At 44.8% G+C, this 24,080-nt stretch overlaps 1 protein-coding gene across 10 annotated transcripts in view; it reads left to right on the top strand.

The window, feature by feature from the left end:
- Positions 1-24,080, top strand: part of BCAS1 (brain enriched myelin associated protein 1) — a 675,276-nt gene that overhangs the window by 142,540 nt on the left and 508,656 nt on the right. For all 10 annotated transcript variants that reach the window (XM_069651137.1, XM_069651132.1, XM_069651134.1 and 7 more), the window contains exon 3: positions 6,147-6,231. In XM_069651137.1, coding sequence (XP_069507238.1) covers positions 6,147-6,231 — 85 coding nt within the window. The remainder of the gene's footprint in view (positions 1-6,146; positions 6,232-24,080) is intronic.

A 24,080-nucleotide genomic window follows, 5' to 3' on the forward strand; every position in this document is an offset into this window, starting at 1 on the left:
AAGGTCTTAGAGTAATGGATTGCCCCACCCAGATGGGATTATCTTGAGGGACATATTCTTAGAGAAATATGCGGAATACATTCCATTACAGCCAAATCTATGGTCCTCTGAAGAGATACAAAAATGGATAACATGACATGGAGCTCTGCTTTCAAGGCCCAGTGTTTCAATGTCAACCAATTGCATTGATGGTATCACCTTTGACACATAATTACCCATTGGACTCTATCATATTCAGTATTGATGACAAATAAAAACATAACCGTCTATCAGCTACAATCAATGACAAAGGCTTTACAAAGGGAACTCTGAGAGATGTTCACATGACTCATTATGCTAGCATGAGATTTAACATCCTTAATTTGAAAGAAAGGAAACTCAGCACTTTGAAATACATTTAATATGCCAAAACATGATTATGACGAAGTATTGTTGAAAAAGAACAATGGCTCTGCCATTGTGAGGGTCTCCTCCATTAGAAACCAAGCACAATATTGTGATAATTAATAATAATTGTATAAATATAAATAAGTCATCAGGTGTCTCTACATTTGTGAGGATTGCAGAATCTACAAATCAATATTTCGTCAATGTGTAATGTTGCTACGAGGAGTTGTGACAGAAAAAAGATTATGAGCCCAAGATTGTGCAGAACCCATTGCTCCCATTTGCAGAAATCTTTTTACCTAGTAAGAAAAAAGGGTTGTATTTTTTAGGCATGTTATCTTGTTATATTAACCAATGGGAAGATTCCACCAATCAAAAAGTGCTTTGTCAGATGGCACACTGTGGGAAAACACCCTTACAAAACACCCTCACAAAACACACTGGCCGGAAAGCAAAGAAATGCAAATTGTATTGCGCTATTTAGAACTAGATGTTTAGAAATATTTAGGAATATATGCATTTGACTTATGGAGTGTCTGCATGTATGTACTGTATTTTAATGAGATTTGTACAGACAGACATTTGTTGTTTCTCTAAACATACATATACATATTTTACTTTTTTACTTCCCCAGTTTGGGGACTACGTTTGGTTCTGTTTTATTTCAATAAATTAGTATTTCAGCTCCAAACACAGCCTGTTACTTGTCCTAGAATTGCAGGGTGGGATTGTATGCACAGGGGTGTTAGATCAGTGGATGCACCTTTGTGATACCTATATAATGGAATCACTAAAGATCTTACACTGCTGCTGTTCTCATACACAAGGAATTAATGTTGAATGACTGGTACCATGATTTTTTTTCAGTCTCACCAAAATGAAATTTTGGTAGAAATCTATGGCCAGCAAAATGGCGTCATTTGTTTTTTGTAGAGGCAATGCAGAGTCCCCTGCTTCTTTCACTGTAGGCTGCTGCCTAGTCTTCTCTTCATCTGGAACTAATTATGTTACTAATTATGAATGTGCTGCCTTTTGCTGCTCAAATTAAAAACATGACTAAATACCAGACTGTCTACTAAGCATACACAGTATATGACATCCAGTTGGTTCTGTTTGAATCGCAAAAAATAACATATATGTGTTAGAGAATGTAGGTGATCCCCTGAACCAACACATCACATTATCTTTCATGGGGGAGGTATGTAATTAAGTGGCGAGCAGATAGTTTGAATGTGGGTTAATACAAATGAGATGCTTGACACATTTAGCAATTCGGAAGTTGTATAAGAATGAGATATTTTGTTCTCGGTTCAAACTTTTTGAAATCCAATACTTTATTTCAGTTGTTTTCCTGAAGGACACATGGATGTTAGGAACATGGTCCTCAAGACATTATAGTGTATTCCGCAACATCAGAAAATGTCAGAGACAATCCTGAGATTTCCATTGTGTACAATTTGGGATCAACCTGATATGTTACTGGCATAGGCTTGTCGATAGGAATCAAATGCATGCATAAGGATTTAGAGATCAAGGACCAAGATGAAGTGGTTTATATTTTATATCTCACTCACAAGGTAGAACCGCTCCAAATATGTATCTGTTGTTCAAATCCATTTTGAATTAGTCCAACTTGCTCAAAGAGGCTTGGTATTCTGCCAGGTTTTTTACAAGTCCCTAAACCGATATCTTGTTTCACAGTCGTGGAAAGTCTTTCTAAATCAACTGGTTCAACGTCTTACAGCTGACCTTGGACCTCGGGCTAGCAATTCCCAACCAATGAAAACCCACCACAACATGCACAATCCCTGCTATGCCAAAGATGTTAAGCTATGTCTCTTGACTGTGCATATCAATTCGCTTCACTCTGCAAGCTGATCCTTTATCCAGCATTTCTCTTGAATTACAGTAAAATAATCCTTGCATTCCTGCATCATTTTGTTTCTTTATTTGTTATCCCTGTGGATCATGGCACACAAAACTGTATAACTATTATACAGTCCTTTTCAATATGATTGATGCCCACATTTTGTGTTCATGGATTGATAACAGAAAGTTTGCCTTGCATATATTGAATGCATTCCTGTTATTGTCCAGCAGCTTTCTACGCTGACATCAAAAGGTGTGGGGGAGGACATGGATCACAACCTCAATGAAAGGTTCCTCCTATGAATTTCACCCTATTGTATGCCCTATATAGTCTGCTGAGTGATTTATCGGCGTATGTGTGTCCCAAATCATTGACAGTATGTTGGCAAGTGCAGGAGCCTGGCTGTGATGTTGTCTGTCCATCTTGATCCATCCAAAAAGTATGATGGGTGATAGGCAACCTTCCATGCTACTCCTGATGAGCCTGTGCCTGAGTTTTGCAGAAGGGTAACAGCCAAATGCAAATCAGCATTGGTACTGCCACCAATTGTGGTAGTTCAGCCCTGCTAGCCATGTATTCTCTGCACTGAAACCCAATCAAACCCAGACATGTTTCTATTTTTTTTGTTGGTCCTCTCATCCCCTTCTCTTCTAAAATTCTGCAAGGATCCTAATGCAGCCCAGTGAGGTTTTTCTCATATCCCAAACATAAGATGCAAAACAGCCCTGAGACCTCAATGGGGTGACAGATGTGGCAGCCATTTTATACTCACATTAAAATTCTGAGGCTGTGAAAATGAGGCTCTATGGTCCAGTGTGCTGAATGTACTTAGTGATTCAAGCATAAAGGACTTTAATCACAGACATATTTGTCAAATAAAAAGAACCTCATTACAAGTTGGCGGCATTCTGGTGGTCAATCTGAAATGACTGTTACCGCACTTGTTCTGTCAGAATTACCACCAGATTACAAGTGGGGATATGGTGGTGTTAGTCCCGATTTATGAAGTCCATACTCCATGGGAATTTCAGCAGAATTATCAGTAGCGTTAATTCTGGTGTATTTTGCTGATTTTGGATGGTAAGGTGGCAGAATTACCTCCCACATTTTGGTTTTTCCTCCACCTCAGCACCAAAGCTGTAGTATGGCAGTGTAATGCGGTAGTAATGGAGTGGTATTACCACCATTTTTTTCCACACCACTGTACTTTTAATGAGGCTCAAAGTTCTTTAGTCATTCTTATGCTCCCAATATTTTCTTTGTTTTTATGCAAAGCAGCCAGGAACCAACACTGTGTTTATTTGTTGCCTTCGACTTTTTCGTAAGGATAGTTCAAAAGTGTACAATAGGTTGTACCATGCTGTTCATCTTGGAATAATACCTACCTATCAGAAATTAATTACTATACTTACCCTAGGTTTTAATAGCGTAAGTAAAATATGTGTACCCTTCTTATTATGACTCCAGTTTTAACGGTAAATGTTCATTAAAATGAACATTGTACAATTTTAAGAAGAGCCATAATAGTACAAATAAATAGTTACCTTTTTAATAGCATCTTGTGCGGAGAATATTTACTGTTTTGTCTCACAAAATATCCTTCATTCTTTGAAAGGGTCACACCAAGCTGAAAACCAATGCTGTGTTTTTTCTGCGAGCAAAAGGCAAGATTTAATATTGTGTGCTGGCCACTGATTAGATGGTAGTTCTGTTGAACTGTTGCACCTGTTAGATTTAACACAAACACTTCTAAATAACAAAACAATGTAAAATAACAAATGCAGTTGTTGATCAGGCACCCTGGTCTTCTACTCCATGAAAAGGTCAGTCAGAACCCAATATCCCACCTGTAGAGCGTTTCTTCATCTGCCCCACCTTCCTTCATATAGAAAATGCAACCTCAGTGTGATGGCAACATTCCTACAGGACACATGTGATGACGATGTATGTATCCAATTATTGGATTATCCCCACCATGGGAGAAAACACAGCACCCCTACAATGCTCCTTCAGAATCTCAGTGTTGTTTTGATAGTGCTGCTTTCAGCAATGGTTGGTGTGTCTACAGCAAACAATGAGAAATCAATATGTTATTGGAGAGGAACGGGGAGCACCAACTGAAGGGAATCTTCAAAAACCACCCATCCCCCACATAGAACCCTGATAAGTACTGCCACTACAGATCACTGCTCCATGTGGCTCTCTGCATGCACATATCACAGAATAACAGGGTGAATGTATCATGCACTAGCATATTCTGACTTCAATTCTATGCAATGACACTTTAATGGCATGATTTGCAGTTGGGAAAATACACATTTTTTTGTATTTAGGTCACCTTGATTAGTATTCCAAGTTATGTGTTTTCTGTGAAAGTTATCTCATTACGAACACGAGAATATGCTATGTTGGTTCCCACATGCTGCTAAAGTGTAGTGTTAATTTCATGTTGGAAGCCATTATCACATTGTAGTCCTACTTCTATGTTAGGGGCCTTTCCCAGTTTTTTAAATTTAAAAATCTGTTCAAAATACAAAGACAGTCCCTGTTCTCACTCCCGATCCCTCCTTTCGAAAGAAAAATCAGTGAGGCTGCTTACTCCACAACTCACACAACAAATAATTAGGCTCTCTGGACTTCTACAGCCCCAGTTTTCTACTCAGCCCCTGCTTCCCTGCAAACCCAGGACACCTTCAGCAACCGAGGGAGGTGGGAGATCAGTGAGGCTCTCTAAGTCACAACATAAACTTAAATCACAGACAGCGAGAAAGGAGGAGATAAGGGAGTGTGTGAGATGGAGAAAGAGATAAAGAAAATGACGGAGATGGAGAGTAGGGAGAAGAATAGAGAGCGGGGAAAAGCAGAGAGAGAAACGGAATCTGGCAGTAGATACACAGAGCAACATACAGGGAGAGATAGAGAAGGAGTGGGAGAGAAAGAGCTCAGCAAGGATTTTGATGGACGGACAAAGAGAGAAGACGCCATGGCGAGAAGGTGCAGAGAGGTTGGGGGTAATAGAGGAAGGCAGAGAGGGGGAGAGAAAGAAAGCAGAAGTAGGAAAAAGGGATGAGAAAAGAGCGGTTGAGATAGAAAAAGGGATGGATAGTTGGAGAGAGAGGGAAAGAGAGGGAGAAATATAAAGAGACATACACAGGGGAGAGATAGTTGGAGAGCTAGAGGGAGAAAAAGAAAGAAACAAGGTGAAAGAGAGAAAAAGAGAGAGACACAGAGAGAGAAAGAGAGATAGAGGGAGAGAGCGAGAGAGCAATATAGACACCCACAGGGAGACATGCAGCAGAGAACTAGAGGGAGAGAGAGATGGAGATGTAGCAATATTGAGAGAGGAACAAATAGGGAGGGAGGGAGAGAGAAAATCAGATGAGAGAGTGACGGAGAGAGAGCGAGAGAAAGAGGGCAACTGAGAGAGGTGGGAATGGAGAGAAGAACAAACCACACTAGCAGAGAGCATTCATGTCTACCGGGCTGCAGTGTTTCAGAGCCTGCCAGATCACAGTAACAGAGCAAGAAGTAAAGGGAGAGAGTGAACCCGACTTCATTCACACAATAAGAGAGCTTACTAGACCGCACTGACAGTGAGAGAGCACTGGGAGAGCATAACTGACAAAGTGACTCTCTAACAAAGAGAGATGAAGAAACACAGACTTGTAATAAGAAAGAGAGATACTGGTGGTAACAGAGACAGAGAGAAAGGGAGTGCAGAGAGAGAAGTGCTACATATGCATATGATTAATCGAACAAGCTGGTTGTATATTTATTTTAGGTATTAAGTCAGGATGTGGATTATCATGTCATATAATTCGCATTTCAATGTTTCTCTTATTTAAGAAATGGAATATACTACATGATCTTACATATTTTTCCATTTTAGATTCTTTCTGAACAAGTATGTGTTCAAAATGGACCTGCTACTCTCCAAAATGCACAACCTGTCAGTTTCCAAAAGTCTGATTTGGGTATGTATTAAAGCAAAACCTATTCTTGTTTCTTGATGTGTATCTTTGCGATGGACAGGTGATGAAGAGAGAAGGACTAATGGATCAAGGAGGAGAGGGTGGGTTCTCAGCCCATTGTGTTAATGTATGCAAGATTGTTTGCCTTTGATGTAAGCCCACTTAGCACCCACACATGAAGATGAGTCTGAGAGGTAGACCTAGAGGACAAAAGAATGGGCATGCGATGGCACAAAATAGTTTAAGAATCAAAAGTCTATCGATTGTGTGCCACCATGACGTTAATTGTTTGCAATCGCCATCTCGCACTAGAAAACCAAATTTAATCTAAGATCTTCAAAGCCCTAAAGTTACAGAGCAATATCAAGTGAAGTTGAAATTGATTTTGCATTGTCTAGTTGTACATAAGCATCAACAAGGTGCTAAGAATGTCAATATGGTGAGTAATCAGCGCTCCATATGCTTGTCAAATGTGTGAGATCTTGGAGCTTGCCTGGAGACCCGTGCATGATGGTGCCAATGTCATACCTACTTTCTGCCAACCTCATTGGCTCTCTATCTGTATGCCCTTCAATTCTTCACAGAGGAATTTTTGAGATTAAGCGAGACAAAGTCCTGTAGCATCTGAAATTACATGAAGCGTAAATATGTATCATGATTTTGATTGCACAGATACTGTACATGGATGTCTTGAAGAGTTTGCAGCTCAGACATAGAACAATTTACTTTACTTTTCTTCTTCTTATATTTCCTTAATGAACAACTAGCACAGGCAATCTGGATGCATCCCAAACCACCAAGATCTGATCATAACTACAGTCACCTTTAAAAACTGGGAGATGAAGTTTAGAATCTAGAAGTCAAATTCCAATAACAGAGGATGGTTTTATCAGAGGTGCAATGCACATGAGCATCATTTTCAAGAAATAATGAGGCCTAATTAGGCCTAAACAAGTCCTGAAAGCTCTGAAGAATCTTCAGGAGTGTCACAATTAAACTGTGCTCACGTAGGTTTTTTGACATAAGAAAGTGACCTACACAAATACAGATTTGAAGAGGAAAGAGGTTAGGCCCCTTATTGGTCGAGTGATCTGCACACCAAATATCTAACATATCAAGTATAGTAATTTGCTGACATGCTCTGTGCTGTTTAGTAGATGTAGTGCACTTAGAGCAATTAGAATATGATGAAGTGCAAAACCATAACTATACCTAAGCTTTTAAATTTACAGAGTTCCAGGTATAATGTAGCCTAAAAATATGTAAATCTATTTTGGGGGCATAGATTGAACATTGTGTTACATCAGTTTTGGAGTAATCAAGATAGATAGTTATCTATGGAAACACAAGTTCCAGTGAGATCTCTATTGTATTTTAGCCTATCCTCGTTCACGATTAGCCTGAGATATAAACCAGAACATATCAGCTCCCCTTTGCTGATGGCTGAGTGTGGACTGCTTTACCATAGAAACCATGTTAGACTCTTGAAGGCAGAGTTTATCTGAATGACATTATTTTCAAAATTTGAATGCATAGAAGCATTTCATAGTGCACTTGAGCCAATTTTCACTCCTACACACTATCTTCAGGTAGGATTATCGCCGGGACAAGTGTATAGATGGAGCAGTTTTTAGATTCTGAAATCTATGAAATATCATGCGGCTGGAATACCTTTATGTGCAAACTTTTTGTTCAAGTGTTTATTCACTTTATTTTATTCATACAGTTTTTGATGCTCATTAATTATTTGCAAAATGTTATGAGATTGCCACCCTGATTGTAGATGATATAGTGCCTCTTAAAATGCAATTAATTACCAACAAAATGTCATTTCCTGGTTTTCTCATGCTTTGAGGGGACACAAAAGGAAATTTGAAAAATAGAACACAAATGGTGATATACAATGGATTCTTCTACCAAAGACATTCTGTAGCATGTTCGAAATGACTATCCATCCAACGACTATGCAACAAAAGCAGCTTATATCCCAAACTAAATTTGAAGTGAAATGACCAAAAGAGCTTTTTCAGTGAGTTATGTGAACCCTAAAGCCTCTTTCTCTGTCTCAGCGCTTCAAATCAGGGGTGGATGCTTCACAAATTAAATAGAAAATGCCCTCAGACATCACTAATAGGCTTCAACATTTTGTTCCACGGGTACAGAGTGCCCAGTGATAGGTATTCTTATGTAATGGAATTGGTGGTCAAATTCTGAAAGGTTTCAATCTTTTCTGTAGCCTGCTCACAGTTAGTCTGGGTGGGTCCCTCAAGGTCAAGCCCCACTCCTATGCAATGTGTCTTGCAGCAGGGTAAATACTGTTGCATACATTATTTAACATTTAGATGAGCCACTGTGGAAATTGGTTGAAGGGATGTATGTCTCCGGCCACCAGTGTGCTGATGACATTCAACTATAAATACATTTATCACCCTCAACCAGTATTCATCCCCTAAGAGAATATCTTGGTTACATAGAGAACTAAATGCCAAATCATTTTCTTAAATTACATCCTTCAAAAACAGTAGTTTTGTTGATGGTTTCACCTTCCTTTTACATTTTGTTTTACATTTTAGATGCTTAAATACTTAAATATGGCTTTCCTCCTACCATCTTTGGGAATGTCACCAACATTTCTTTTGTTTGTCCGTTATGATGTACTTTTGATTTTTGTTTACAATTCTTCCTTGCATCTCAATACAAATCCAGTCTTGTTTTTTACGACTATCTATGACGTGGATAAAGTATAAACCTTCATCAGAGTTTCAAATGGTAGTTCAGGCACTGGTGATTTCGACTATGGACAGATGGAATTCTCTTTTTACAGTCGTTCGAATTTCTTTTTATTCTTATTTTTTGCATTTTTGATTCGCCCTTGGCCCCATTAAAATCTGTTATACACAACGTATGCTGGTTGCTGGTAGTTGCACGTAACTTTGATAACAAACCCCTACTTTATTTCAGCTACTGCTTACTTCTGGGTTTTTGTATTCAGTTAATATTACATTGCATACATTTCATGGTACTGTTCCTGGGTACTCGGCGTACCAGACTGAGAAACTGATACTAGTTGGCAGCTGCAGAGCCACGCATAGCAAGGATATCAAAAGGCTTGATGACTGGAGGTTTAATCCCGCAAAACGATCAAGCCAGGCCTCCTCTGCTTTTTCCCATGGCTGTGGAACTCTATTCCTGTTGCTTTTTGAACGGGGTCATCCTTATTAGATTTCATACAAATATTAAAAACGTACTTATTTAAATTACTTTTCCAATAAATTCCTGCAAAATACAAAATTCTCTTGAATGTCATTATTTCTGGCTTTCCACTGAGTTAATTGGTTCTGTAATTTTTTTTTGAATTTCTCATAGTTAATGTTTATTTTAACTGTATTGTGATCTTTCCTGTTTTCTTACTTTATAATTGGCTCTCCTAAAGGAACACATCAAATAAATAAAAGAGGTGTTATGGCACTGTGTTTTGATGTTGTACATGGACTGCACTGCATTGGCTGCATGTGCGTATTCTACCCTGTTCCTCTTATCTGCTTCTTTTTGGGGACACATTTTTGTTAGCCACTCATATCGTGCCACTTTATTTTCTTTACGATTCTTGAACCAAGTCTATCGCCAAGACTCGGTCAACTGCTCCAGTCTCTAGTGACATGGTATTATTTTGGGATTGTGTCTTTTTCCTGACATGGTATGGAGGTTTAGACCAAGAAGGACCACAAAGCCAGAGATCAGACCAGGGAGACCAAAAGGCCAGAGATCAATATTGGCATTCCGTCATATGACTTATGGAGTATGATGTTGTGGGGGGGCTTCAATTGGTGCTCGGTAACCCGATGCGAAGAGTGGGTATGCACATTCAGTGCGGGCACTGGAGCTGAAAACCCATCAGGAGTTTGTGCAACTTCCTCTGCATGATATTCTTGCTATGACTTCCAAGCATCTCTGACTGCAGCCGGGTCACATCTGACAGTGCCAGAACAGGCTCAAGCACAGCACAGCTTCAGACAGCTCCGGACATGTCTCCCTCTCCTGCAGTACTCTCTGGATTCCATGATAATTCTAGTATTCTATGTGCAATGAGGTTGTGTGTACATCATTCCCTCTGAGTCATCAGGATAGTTGTGAAAAGAGTGTGAGGGAAGTGACTGGGACAATCGTAAAGAACTCTCACCATCATTTGTATTGCCTTCATCTCCTCATTTTCACCTGCTTATGCGCTCATGGCAATTCAAAGAAGTGTTTTCAGTCATTTGTTTGGTTTGTAGATGAGAATTGACACATTACATATGTTCCTCCTACAGCCTCTTGTTTTCCTTGGACACTCACTCCAGCTCTACCATCTCTGTCTTTCTTGACATTAGTTGCCCTCCTGCTTTAAATGAGAAATATACTTCACTCTAAAGCTATCTGTCTGCACTCTTGTCCAACTGACTAATGTCTTGTTCAACAATTTTAGGGGTATTAGGATGCGCCAGATGGATAACACTTATCCCATTGTCACAGTGGGTGGGGGACATGAAGAACAGCCTGAGCAGTTGTAGCAGTTGGAGCCCCATGGACGTTTCCAGATCATATTATAAAATACATCCACGTGCAGTCACCTCATCTCCTTCCTCCTCGTTCTTGTCCTCTGCTCTTTCGTTGAGAATGTATTCTCTCAAGCCCCGTAGCTCTGAAACTTGATCTAGGCATAACACACCTCAGGCTTCTCAACTTCCGGTCTGTGCTTAAATGCAGCAAAATGCAGCAAAACCGGTAGCAAACGCTCCCACATCTGAGTTTAAGAGACCCACTTAGCCCCAAATTGCCATTTAAACCCATTGTGATGTCCGTAGTCCACATATGCTCCAAAAGTGAGAATTTAAGTATACACCGTCTGCTAACAACACAGATTATACAGAAGGGAGCAGTTTAACATGGGCTGTGTCTCTCCATTATTAAGGCACCCTATGCTGTAACTCTAAGAGTCAAATCTACAGTCAGTGTATCTGGTCCTGGCACCACCACAGGATGCACATTTGGTTCACAGATAATTTCCTGGAATATATTTTGCCAAGTGATTGTCGTCCAGTGATCAATAGTTTCGGTAACATGCAAATGTTCATGTTTGCTTCTCCCTTAATCCTAATGATCTTGTTGCCACTGATTGCAAATCCATGTATTTATTTAATTTAATTTAATTTAATTTGTTTATTTATATCGCGCACAATTGACCCTTAGGCATGATGGCGCATGCAAGACAAACAAAGTACACAAGATAACATATTAAACATAAAACATATAGCATAAAACAAGAAAGTTCAACCCTGAGCCAAGGCAGTAAGACCCATTAAAAAATAAAAACGCAATGTCCATACTGCAAGCAGTAGCTATTGACCCATATGTCCATCTGCCTGTAGAACCGAATGTGGAGTGAACTGTGGGCGTATATTACCAGCAATGAGATTGGCTGATTTCTTCCAGGTGTCCAGCAGAAAAAATCTGCAAAGCAAGGACATGAAAGAAAAACAATAAAAGGGGCACAATCTGGGTAGCAACACCAGTAACATACAGAACTCTAAGGCACCATGTCACTTTTATTCCATAAAAACGAGCAAATGCCCTTAACAGAAAAAATAGAATACAACAGGCATGTGTGAGCCTGCACTCTCCTCCTACGCACGCATCTTAACGGTTATGTGCAGATCAATGGGACCAGAAGAGCACTTTGACAGGAATAAACTCTAACAATATTACTGCCTGGTCTCAAGAGGAACGTTTAATGTGCATGAATGACGAAGTGCAAACGGGTATGTATGGAAAAAAGATATAGGTTTTAGAGTTAAAGTATAGTTTTCTTACCTAGAAATTCCCACGTTGGTAATGGGAATGACCATTCTAGTACTGTTGAAATCACCAAGGAAACGGAGCAAACACGAATTCCATCTTCGCGTGTGAAAGACGTGGTCACAGTCACATTTTGACAGCAACATTGATATTCACACAAGCAGAAACTGTAGGAGTGGAAGGCATACCCTTAAGCAACACGTAATACAAGTGATAGCGCACCATTAGAGATGGACTGTCAGAAGCAACAAATAATCAGCCAAATTAGGAACTATAGAATTGATATAACTGTGTGTTTAACTACAAAGCACAACTCCAAAGCAGTGGTCTGACACAAAATGAGGGGCCACTGAAAAATGCTCAGAGGTCTCTGGATATTCCCACCACTCAGGAAAATATCTAGGCATTAGCCCCAGCTGAGGGTGCCGAATTAGAATGATCTGGAGTGTCCTGTTCTGGTGTATTATTTTCTCTCTGCAGTGAGGAAGTATAGCAGTTAGAAACTACTTCACCCAGTGCCTCAGTGGTTCACAGGCCTTCTAACAAGATAGCACCAATGCTTTCTCAAAGCACATTAAAGACACGCTGTGCTCCTCTACCAGGCTCAGAGGAGTGTCCCTGGCCATGTGCCCATTCGTGACATGCTGTGCTCTTCCACCAGGCTCAGAGCAGTGTCCATGGCCATGTGCTCTTCCGCCAGGCTCAGAGGAGTGTCCCTGGAGTGTCCCTGGCCATGTGGCCATTCGTGACATGCTGTGCTCTTCCGCCAGGCTCAGAGGAGTGTCCCTGGCCATGTGGCCATTCGTGACACGCTGTGCTCTTCCGCCAGGCTCAGAGGAGTGTCCCTGGTCATGTGGCCATTCGTGACACGCTGTGCTCTTCCGCCAGGCTCAGAGGAGTGTCCCTGGCCATGTGGCCATTTGTGACACGCTGTGCTCTTCCGCCAGGCTCAGAGGAGTGTCCCTGGCCATGTGGCCATTCGTGACACGCTGTGCTTTTTCCGCCAGGCTCAGAGGAGTGTCCCTGGCCATGTGGCCATTCGTGACACGCTGTGCTCTTCCGCCAGGCTCAGAGGAGTGTCCCTGGCCATGTGGCCATTCGTGACACGCTGTGCTTTTTCCACCAGGCTCAGAAGAGTGTCCCTGGCCATGTGGCCTACAAACCTATGAAGTCAACAATTCCATTTCTTGGTCACCTTGGAATATGTGATTTCCTTAACTGCATTTCTTGGTCTCATTGGCCCTGTTGTCACTCCTACACCCTCCCCATCACTACTCGCCTACTCCTTGCATACCATGCCTCTGCCTGTCCTACTCCTCCTCCTTACTATTATTTTACCGACTTGTTTCCATGGCCTCTGCACAAACACTCTCTTCCCTCCAATCCCCCAGCTCCTCTTCCCCAGTCTGCCCATCCACATTATTCACTCACCTTCCAAATGATACTCAGGTCATTGATATCTCACCCATCCAGCCCACTCTAACCTAATCTACACTACTTGCTTCCCTTCATCTACTGCCACAACTACTTACATTACCTCTTCTCCCCCGATTGACCTCACCCTGGCTCTCTAGAATACCCATTCTAATAGCATAAAAGCAACTTTCTCACAAATCATTTTGATTCCCATCACTCTAAACTCTTGTGTATCACCAACACCTGGATACCCTTCCTTGGCACTGCTCCCTGGAAGCCCTTCACATCGACATCTGTCTCCATTCTGCCCCATTGATAACGGTGCCAGTGCAATCACGAGTTCTGCTCGCGGGTGCCGCACAGCCCACCAGGTAAGACCGGGCGGGCTGTCAGGAACCCGCGAGCAGAACACGTAATGCGGCGGTCCGGTATGAACAGTGCCGGTGCCTTACCAGCACCGTTCATTCCGTGACCGCTACATTTATGAGGCCCAGTGTATTCAACCGAGTGTCCTCCTATCTCTTTGACTGATTCATTTCCATCTTGTGGCACCTCTTTCTCAACATCCCTTCCCATTGGCATCCCTCATGGATCTGTGCTTGGTCCAGTCCTCTTCAGCATATATACCTCCAACTTCGGAAAACTCAATTAATCCTTTAGCTTTAACTATCATCAGTTTTCTGACAATACCCACATATGTTTCTCCTTCCTCTCCTTCATCCATGCACTCTCTGAATGCATAGATAACTGCCTCGCCAACACACCACTGGATGGCAAGTCATCTTACTCCCTGTCTCCAATCCCACCCTCTCCTATCTTATGTCTTTCTCAAGTCCTACGTACCCCATCACCCATGGCTCACAACCTTGGAGCTTTATTTGACAGCAAAAATTAAACTCAAACAGTTTGTCAGGCCTGATGCCACTGCAACCAAAATCAAACACATAAGCATTAGAGGAATCTACCTGCACCTCATGCACAACACAACTAAACCCCTTATCCTAATCTTCTGCTTAGCACACTGGGTTACTTCATGAGCATAGCTCCTCTATACTCCTGTGCTTGCCTCAACAAAGTCCTCAACTTTGCAACATACACCCATTTCACCCAGATCCTTCCCTACCTCTACTTACCATCACCATGCTGGATAGCTGTGCAGGCCAAAAAGCTCTATTTTTAAATTCCTGCTTCTTTAAATCCATCCATGCCCCCACCACTATCTCAATGAAAGCATCTTGCTTGCCGCTCATGCTCAAACTCCCCAATCCTTGACTCTGAACAACCCATCAGTCCGCTCGCCCTGTGCCTCCTCCCACTTTCACCTCTTTTCCCTACTTTAATCATTGCACTAGATGCTTTGTCTGTGGCCATGAAAGGCATCTCTTCAGTGGAACTCTTCAGAAGTAGGTTTACACTCCACCTGTTAGCAATGGCTAGCCTGCCGCAAACTCCTCCACCCCCTATCCAAACTGAGCACCTAAACCATCTCTCCTGCATTCTTCCCTTAGACTACTCTGTATATAATTTGTAAGTATGTAAATACCGGCATCAGGCTATAAATATTAGAAATGTTGTAATATCCTCCAGTCCATGTCCTAGTTTTTGTTCCAATAATTACCACTTCACCACCCGGTATGCGTCATTCAATAACACAATGCTCTTATGTTAAGTCACCATACACTAGGACTGTCTCTAATCTTTGTTATTGCCTACTTTGTAAGTCATTTTGGTCAAAATGTCATCCTGTTATTAAATAAATACAAAAACAAATACAAAATTGTCACAGTCAACCACCCACCACTGACTGACCTACTTGTGAACAGAATTGGCGTCTATGGCACAGTTCATAAATTGGTTTGCATCTTACGTCTCAGATAGGCACCAAGCAGCCCATATAGACAGCTTCCAGTTAGCCCACTGCCTGCTCACATGCATGCACATGGTTCAATACTATCCCCAGTGATTTTTAATCTATACTTAAATCAATTGGGGATCACTTTTCAATGAATCTGACATGTCACTCCACCAATACGTGTGTATTACCCAATTATACCTAAATGTCAGTGGTCACCAGGACATCTCACACCTCCCGTTGCTTCACCTCCATCCAGGCCTAGATAACAAGCACATACCTGAAGCACATCCCTCTAAGAAAGAATTCATCCTTCTCGGTCACCCATCTAAGCAGGAAACTATTCAGGGATAACTGAAAAGCATTCACCATTACGGCTTCACACCTCACCTGGCTCTGCCTGCCAAATCACTCACATTCACTGTAGACAGCACTTTTCCTTCTCGCAGTATGCTAAAAAAGGACAAATCATCTAACCCTCATCTAAAAAGATAAAACCCAAGTACTTCAGAACCACAATCCAGGACCTGGTAATCTCCCACATCTATGGGGGGATTCCCGTATTCACCGGTGTTCTGGCGACACACAAGATCCGAATTAGTGCTGTCCAACACACCCTGGCATGACACATGAAGGGAAACAAGAAAATCAGCCACATTTCTCCTATTCTAAGGGAACTGCACTGCCTTAACATCCAATCCAGATTACTCTTTCAAACTGCTGGGATTACCAATAAGGCAACTACTGCTCACACACCTGCCTAGCTATCTGCCAATCTCTGTAGTTCATGTGGGCCCTGTGCCTACAAGATCTAGAGTACTACTAGGCTTGAGACAAAACTGGTGTGTGACGAATAGGAAAAAGGCTTTCTCTACAAAGGCACATTCCAGCTCTAACACCACCCTGGCGGCAATCCATACTCCACCAAAGCTCTTGCAGTTCAGGAAGGAACTTAAGACCTTACTCTTCCATCATTAGCTATGTCCCTCCTAAACTTCTTGCATTCCAGCATTGCATCCAACCTTTATGGCCATAAAATGCCATGCCATATGTTGAAATCCCCCAATTTACCTCATATGTTACCCCCCACCAGTATGTGCAGCACTCCTTTGCTTCCTATCTCGGTTTGCACTATTAAAAACGCCAAAACAAATATGAAAATACAAATACATACATAGTATCATGTGCATTTGCATATTGACCTGTGTACATGCAGGAGCAGCACTTGTGAATGTCAGTGGCAGTAATGTGTACTTCAGTCACACCACTCTGATGTAGCCATATCAGTTCCTCACACATTGATTACAATTCTCCAGGAGAATTGGCTGAACCCTCATTATATGAGCCACCAACTGTGATCTGTCAAATTCTAGTTAATGAGAAATTGACAGACAAACCACCATTATGTAGCTAATGCACTCCTGCTATGAGGCCATGCACATGTCTAGTGTGCAGCTTTTCCACATCTTGTCAGATATGTACTTCTTTATGTGATGCAGTTCCATGCACATATTTCCTGATGAATATTGAAGCAAGTCTGCAATAATGACATATGAAACATTTGCCACATATTCAAACAATGGAACACAATTGCCAATATGGTTCGGTCAAATATATGCATTTTTTAAAACTGACGTTTTGGGGTTTGTAATCAACAGGCAGTCATCTGCTATGCCATCACTAAACTATTCAAGGCACGTAACACTAAAACGCAATTCTGCAAATAAGCCTGGCATAGTGTGGCTGCCCTATTTCATATCTGCATGTGGTCCAGGAAAACAGTGAAAGGGTATCCGAATGCAATATCATATTGCTATAAATAGGCACTTATATCATAGTTGTTGTTCAAGCATTATTTTCATTACAACGTCCCAATCAATGTAGGAGATGTGGGCCCTCAATATGGGAATATCAGTAAGAAAGGGGCAGTCACAGAATTACTGCCGCTTTTACCACACTGCCATATTAGAGATTTTTTGGGGAAGGTGATGGAATTACATCTAATTTACCTCCAAATAATGGAGTAATAACCACCTGCATAATTGCCACTGCCAGTAATTCCTCACATCCCAATGAAGTCCCATGGGCCTCCGTAATGGGGAATAACATAACATTTGAATCTAGATGATTTCCCCCCAGCTCCAACTTGATTTTGTGGCATTAACAGTAAAGGATAATGATGGATAAATCAGAAATTCTGCTTTACTTGTGAAGAGGCCCTTAGTTTGGTGTGTTTATGTAGCCATGCACAATGTGGCGTTATCTGGAGTCGGTTATATTCAATGGGCCTCGTTACGAGGTTGGAGGATACCCTGCCAGTTTTACCGGCTAGGCTACCTCTAAACTTGCTATATACATAAAGATGTATCCCACCCTATTGTCTCAACGGAAAAAGCAATTTCGGGGAGGTCACTTAATTATTGCTTTAAAGTTTACCTTAAGGTTGCATCAATCATCTAATAGAATTGTTTATAAACGTCCTAGAATAATTGAGCTGGTTGGAGAGAGAAAACATTTTCAATAACATGTGCTTTTTAATTCATGTAAATAAAATTAGAGAACATTAATACAAAAATATTCAGTGCTCAACATAGATGTCTGTGATGTATTCCATAGTGAACACAAAAGTGATGGGTGGAAGGTTTCGAAGGAATCTAAACCACTGGCAATTGCTCTGGGCAACCTTCCACACCACCGTTTTTTAGCCCGTCTGCGCCATTGCAAAAGGGGACCAGCCATGTGCAAATCAGTCAGCAGCTGCCGCCACCGAAGGTAGCAGGCCAGCCCGAACTGCTAGGCCAGGTCCCCTCTGCACAGAAAACCAAGCAACCCCAGACATGTTTCGGCCTTGTTGGACCTCTTCAGTGAGGTGCAGCCTGGTTCCCTGTGGCGCAGCGAGCAAGGAACCCACGTCTGGGCATACCCTCTCTCACAATGAGAAACAAACTGACCACAAAAGTGATGGGTGGAAGGTTTCGAATGAATCTAAACCACTGGCAATTGCGCTGGGCAACCTTCCACACCACCGTTTTTTAGCCCGTCTGCGCCATTGCAAAAGGGGACCAGCCATGTGCAAATCAGTCAGCAGCTGCCGCCACCGAAGGTAGCAGGCCAGCCCGAACTGCTAGGCCAGGTCCCCTCTGCACAGAAAACCAAGCAACCCCAGACATGTTTCGGCCTTGTTGGACCACCTCAGTGAGGTGCAGCCTGGTTCCCTGTGGCGCAGCGAGCAAGGGACCCACGTCTGGGCATACCGGAGAAACAAACTGACCACAAAAGTGATGGATGGAAGGTTTCGAATGAATCTAAACCACTGGCAATTGCTCTGGGCAACCTTCCACACCACCGTTTTTTACCCCTTCTGCGCCATTGCAAAAGGGGACCAGCCAGGTGCAAATCAGTCAGCAGCTGCCGCCACCAAAGGTAGCGGCCCAGCCAGAACTGCTAGGCCAGGTCCCCTCTGCACAGAAAGCCAAGCAACCCCAGACATGTTTCGGCCTTGTTGGACCTCCTCAGTGAGGTGCAGCCTGGTTCCCTGTGGCGCAGCCAGCAAGGGACCCACGTCTGGGCATACCCTCTCTCACAAGGAGAAACAAACTGACCACAAAAGTGATGGGTGGAAGGTTTTGAATGAATCTAAACCACTGGCAATTGCTCTGGGCAACCTTCCACACCACTGTTTTTTAGCCTGTCTGCGCCATTGCAAAAGGGGACCAGCCATGTGCAAATCAGTCAGCAGCTGCCGCCACCGAAGGTAGCAGCCCAGCCCGAACTGCTAGGCCAGGTCCCCTCTGCACAGAAAACCAAGCACCCCCAGACATGTTTCGGCCTTGTTGGACCTCCTCAGTGAGGTGCAGCCTGGTTCCCTGTGGCGCAGCGAGCATGGGACCCACGTCTGGGCATACCCTCTCTCACAAGGAGAAACAAACTGACCACAAAAGTGATGGGTGGAAGGTTTCGAATGAATCTAAACCACTGGCAATTGCTCTGGGCAACCTTCCACACCACCGTTTTTTAGCCCGTCTGCGCCATTGCAAAAGGGGACCAGCCATGTGCAAATCAGTCAGTAGCTGCCGCCACCAAAGGTAGCAGCCCAGCCCGAACTGCCAGGCCAGGTCCCCTCTGCACAAAAAACCAAGCAACCCCAGACATGTTTTGGCCTTTGTGAGGTGCAGTCTGGTTCCCTGTGGCGCAGCGAGCAAGGGACCCACGTCTGGGCATACCCTCTCTCACAAGGAGAAACAAACTGACCACAAAAGTGATGGGTGGAAGGTTTCAAATGAATCTAAACCACTGGCAATTGCTCTGGGCAACCTTCCACATCACCGTTTTTTAGCCCGTCTGCACCATTGCAAAAGGGGACCAGTCATGTGCAAATCAGTCAGCAGCTGCCGCCACCAAAGGTAGCAGGCCAGCCCGAACTGCTAGGCCAGGTCCCCTCTGCACAGAAAACCAAGCAACCCCAGACATGTTTCAGCCTTGTTGGACCTCCTCAGTGAGGTGCAGCCTGGTTCCCTGTGGCGCAGCGAGCAAGGGACCCACGTCTGGGCATACCCTCTCTCACAAAGAGAAACAAACTGACCACAAAAGTGATGGGTGGAAGGTTTCGAATGAATCTAAACCACTGGCAATTGCTCTGGGCAACCTTCCACACCACCGTTTTTTAGCCCGTCTGCACCATTGCAAAAGGGGACCAGCCATGTGCAAATCAGTCAGCAGCTGCCGCCACCGAAGGTAGCAGGCCAGCCCGAACTGCTAGGCCAGGTCCCCTCTCCACAGAAAGCCAAGCAACCCAAGACATGTTTCGGCCTTGTTGGACCTCCTCAGTGAGGTGCAGCCTGGTTCCCTGTGGCGCAGCGAGCAAGGGAACCACGTCTGGGCATACCCTCTCTCACAAGGAGAAACAAACTGACCACAAAAGTGATGGGTGGAACGTTTCGAATGAATCTAAACCACTGGCAATTCCTCTGGGCAACCTACCACACCACTGTTTTTTAGCCCATCTGCACCATTGCAAAAGGGGACCAGCCATGTTCAAATCAGTCAGCAGCTGCCGCCACCGAAGGTAGCAGCCCAGCCCGAACTGCAAGGCCAGGTCCCCTCTGCACAGAAAACCAAGCAACCCCAGACATGTTTCGGCCTTGTTGGACCTCCTCAGTGAGGTGCAGCCTGGTTCCCTGTGGCGCAGTGAGCAAGGGACCCACGTCTGGGCATACCCTCTCTCACAAGGAGAAACAAACTGACCACAAAAGTGATGGGTGGAAGGTTTGAATGAATCTAAACCACTGGCAATTGCTCTGGGCAACCTTCCACACCACCGTTTTTTAGCCCGTCTGCACCATTGCAAAAGGGGACCAGCCATGTGCAAATCAGTCAGCAGCTGCCGCCACCGAAGGTAGCAGCCCAGCCCGAACTGCTAGGCCAGGTCCCCTCTGCACAGAAAACCAAGCAACCCCAGACATGTTTCAGCCTTGTTGGACCTCCTCAGTGAGGTGCAGTCTGGTTCCCTGTGGCGCAGCGAGCAAGGGACCCACGTCTGGGCATACCCTCTCTCACAAGGAGAAACAAACTGACCACAAAAGTGATGGGTGGAAGGTTTCGAATGAATCTAAACCACTGGCAATTGCTCTGGGCAACCTACCACACCACCGTTTTTTTGCCCGTCTGCGAAATTGCAAAAGGGGACCAGCCATGTTCAAATCAGTCAGCAGCTGCCGCCACCGAAGGTAGCAGCCCAGCCCGAACTGCTAGGCCAGGTCCCCTCTGCACAGAAAACCAAGCAACCCCAGACATGTTTTGGCCTTGTTGGACCTCCTCAGTGAGGTGCAGCCTGGTTCCCTGTGGCGCAGCAAGCAAGGGACCCACTGCTGGGCATACCCTCTCTCACAAGGAGAAACAAACTGACCACAAAAGTGATGGGTGGAAGGTTTCAAATGAATCTAAACCACTGGCATTTGCTCTGGGCAACCTTCCACACCACCATTTTTTAGCCTCTCTGCGCCATTGCAAACAGGGACCAGCCATGTGCAAATCAGTCAAAAGCTGCCGTCACCGAAGGTAGCAGCCCAGCCCGGACTGCTAGGCCAGGTCCCCTCTGCACAGAAAACCAAGCAACCCCAGAGATGTTTCGGCCTTGTTGGACCTCCTCAGTGAGGTGCAGCCTGGTTCCCTGTGGCGCAGCGAGCAAGGGACCCACGTCTGGGCATACCCTCTCTCACAAGGAGATACAAACTGACCACAAAAGTGATGGGTGGAAGGTTTCGAATGAATCTAAACCACTGGCAATTGCTCTGGGGAACCTTCCACCCCCCCCCGTTTTTTAGCCCGTCTGCGCCATTGTAAAAGGGGACCAGCCATGTGCAAATCAGTCAGCAGCTGCCGCCACCGAAGGTAGCAGCCCAGCCTGAACTGCTAGGCCAGGTCCCCTTGGCACAGAAAACCAAGCAACCCCAGACATGTTTCGGCCTTGTTGGACCTCCTCAGTGAGGTGCAGTCTGGTTCCCTGTGGCGCAGTGAGCAAGGGACCCACGTCTGGGCATACACTCTCTCACAAGGAGAAACAAACTGACCACAAAAGTGATGGGTGGAAGGTTTGAATGAATCTAAACCACTGGCAATTGCTCTGGGCAACCTTCCACACCACCGTTTTTTAGCCCGTCTGCGCCATTGCAAAAGGGGACCAGCCATGTGCAAATCAGTCAGCAGCTGCCGCCACCGAAGGTAGCAGCCCAGCCCGAACTGCTAGGCCAGGTCCCCTCTGCACAGAAAACCAAGCAACCCCAGACATGTTTTGGCCTTGTTGGACCTCCTCAGTGAGGTGCAGCCTGGTTCCCTGTGGCGCAGCGAGCATGGGACCCACGTCTGGGCATACCCTCTCTCACAAGGAGAAACAAACTGACCACAAAAGTGATGGGTGGAAGGTTTCAAATGAATCTAAACCACTGGCATTTGCTCTGGGCAACCTTCCACACCACCATTTTTTAGCCTCTCTGCGCCATTGCAAAAGGAGACCAGCCATGTGCAAATCAGTCAGCAGCTGCCGCCACCGAAGGTAGCAGCCCGGACTGCTAGGCCAGGTCCCCTCTGCACAGAAAACCAAGCAACCCCAGAGATGTTTCGGCCTTGTTGGACCTCCTCAGTGAGGTGCAGCCTGGTTCCCTGTGGCGCAGCGAGCAAGGGACCCACGACTGGGCATACCCTCTCTCACAAGGAGATACAAACTGACCACAAAAGTGATGGGTGGAAGGTTTCGAATGAATCTAAACCACTGACAATTGCTCTGGGCAACCTTCCACCCCCCCCGTTTTTTAGCCCGTCTGCGCCATTGTAAAAGGGGACCAGCCATGTGCAAATCAGTCAGCAGCTGCCGCCACCGAAGGTAGCAGCCCAGCCTGAACTGCTAGGCCAGGTCCCCTTGGCACAGAAAACCAAGCAACTCCAGACATGTTTCGGCCTTGTTGGACCTCCTCAGTGAGGTGCAGTCTGGTTCCCTGTGGCGCAGTGAGCAAGGGACCCACGTCTGGGCATACCCTCTCTCACAAGGAGAAACAAACTGACCACAAAAGTGTTGGGTGGAAGGTTTGAATGAATCTAAACCACTGGCAATTGCTCTGGGCAACCTTCCACACCACCGTTTTTTAGCCCGTCTGCGCCATTGCAAAAGGGGACCAGCCATGTGCAAATCAGTCAGCAGCTGCCGCCACCGAAGGTAGCAGCCCAGCCCGAACTGCTAGGCCAGGTCCCCTCTGCACAGAAAACCAAGCAACCCCAGACATGTTTTGGCCTTGTTGGACCTCCTCAGTGAGGTGCAGCCTGGTTCCCTGTGGCGCAGTGAGCATGGGACCCACGTCTGGGCATACCCTCTCTCACAAGGAGAAACAAACTGACCACAAAAGTGATGGGTGGAAGGTTTTGAATGAATCTAAACCACTGGCAATTGCTCTGGGCAACCTTCCACACCACCGTTTTTTAGCCCGTCTGCGCCATTGCAAAAGGGGACCAGCCATGTGCAAACAAGTCAGCAGCTGCCGCCACCGAAGGTAGCAGCCCAGCCCGAACTGCTAGGCCAGGTCCCCTCTGCACAAAAAACCAAGCAACCCCAGACATGTTTCGGCCTTGTTGGACCTCCTCAGTGAGGTGCAGTCTGGTTCCCTGTGGCGCAGCGAGCAAGGGACTCACGTCTGGGCATACCCTCTCTCACAAGGAGAAACAAACTGACCACAAAAGTGATGGGTGGAAGGTTTCGAATGAATCTAAACCACTGGCAATTGATCTGGGCAACCTACCACACCACCGTTTTTTAGCCCGTCTGCGCCATTGCAAAAGGGGACCAGCCATGTTCAAATCAGTCAGCAGCTGCCGCCACCGAAGGTAGCAGCCCAGCCCGAACTGCTAGGCCAGGTCCCCTCTGCACAGAAAACCAAGCAACCCCAGACATGTTTTGGCCTTGTTGGACCTCCTCAGTGAGGTGCAGCCTGGTTCCCTGTGGCGCAGCAAGCAAGGGACCCACGTCTGGGCATACCCTCTCTCACAAGGAGAAACAAACTGACCACAAAAGTGATGGGTGGAAGGTTTCAAATGAATCTAAACCACTGGCAATTGCTCTGGGCAACCTTCCACACCACCGTTTTTTAGCCTGTCTGCGCCATTGCAAAAGGGGACCAGCCATGTGCAAATCAGTCAGCAGCTGCCGCCACCGAAGGTAGCAGCCCAGCCCGGACTGCTAGGCCAGGTCCCCTCTGCACAGAAA

The sequence above is a fragment of the Ambystoma mexicanum genome, chromosome 3p (assembly GCF_040938575.1).
Source record: "Ambystoma mexicanum isolate Mex_15411 chromosome 3p, UKY_AmexF1_1, whole genome shotgun sequence".
Taxonomy (NCBI): domain Eukaryota; kingdom Metazoa; phylum Chordata; class Amphibia; order Caudata; family Ambystomatidae; genus Ambystoma; species Ambystoma mexicanum.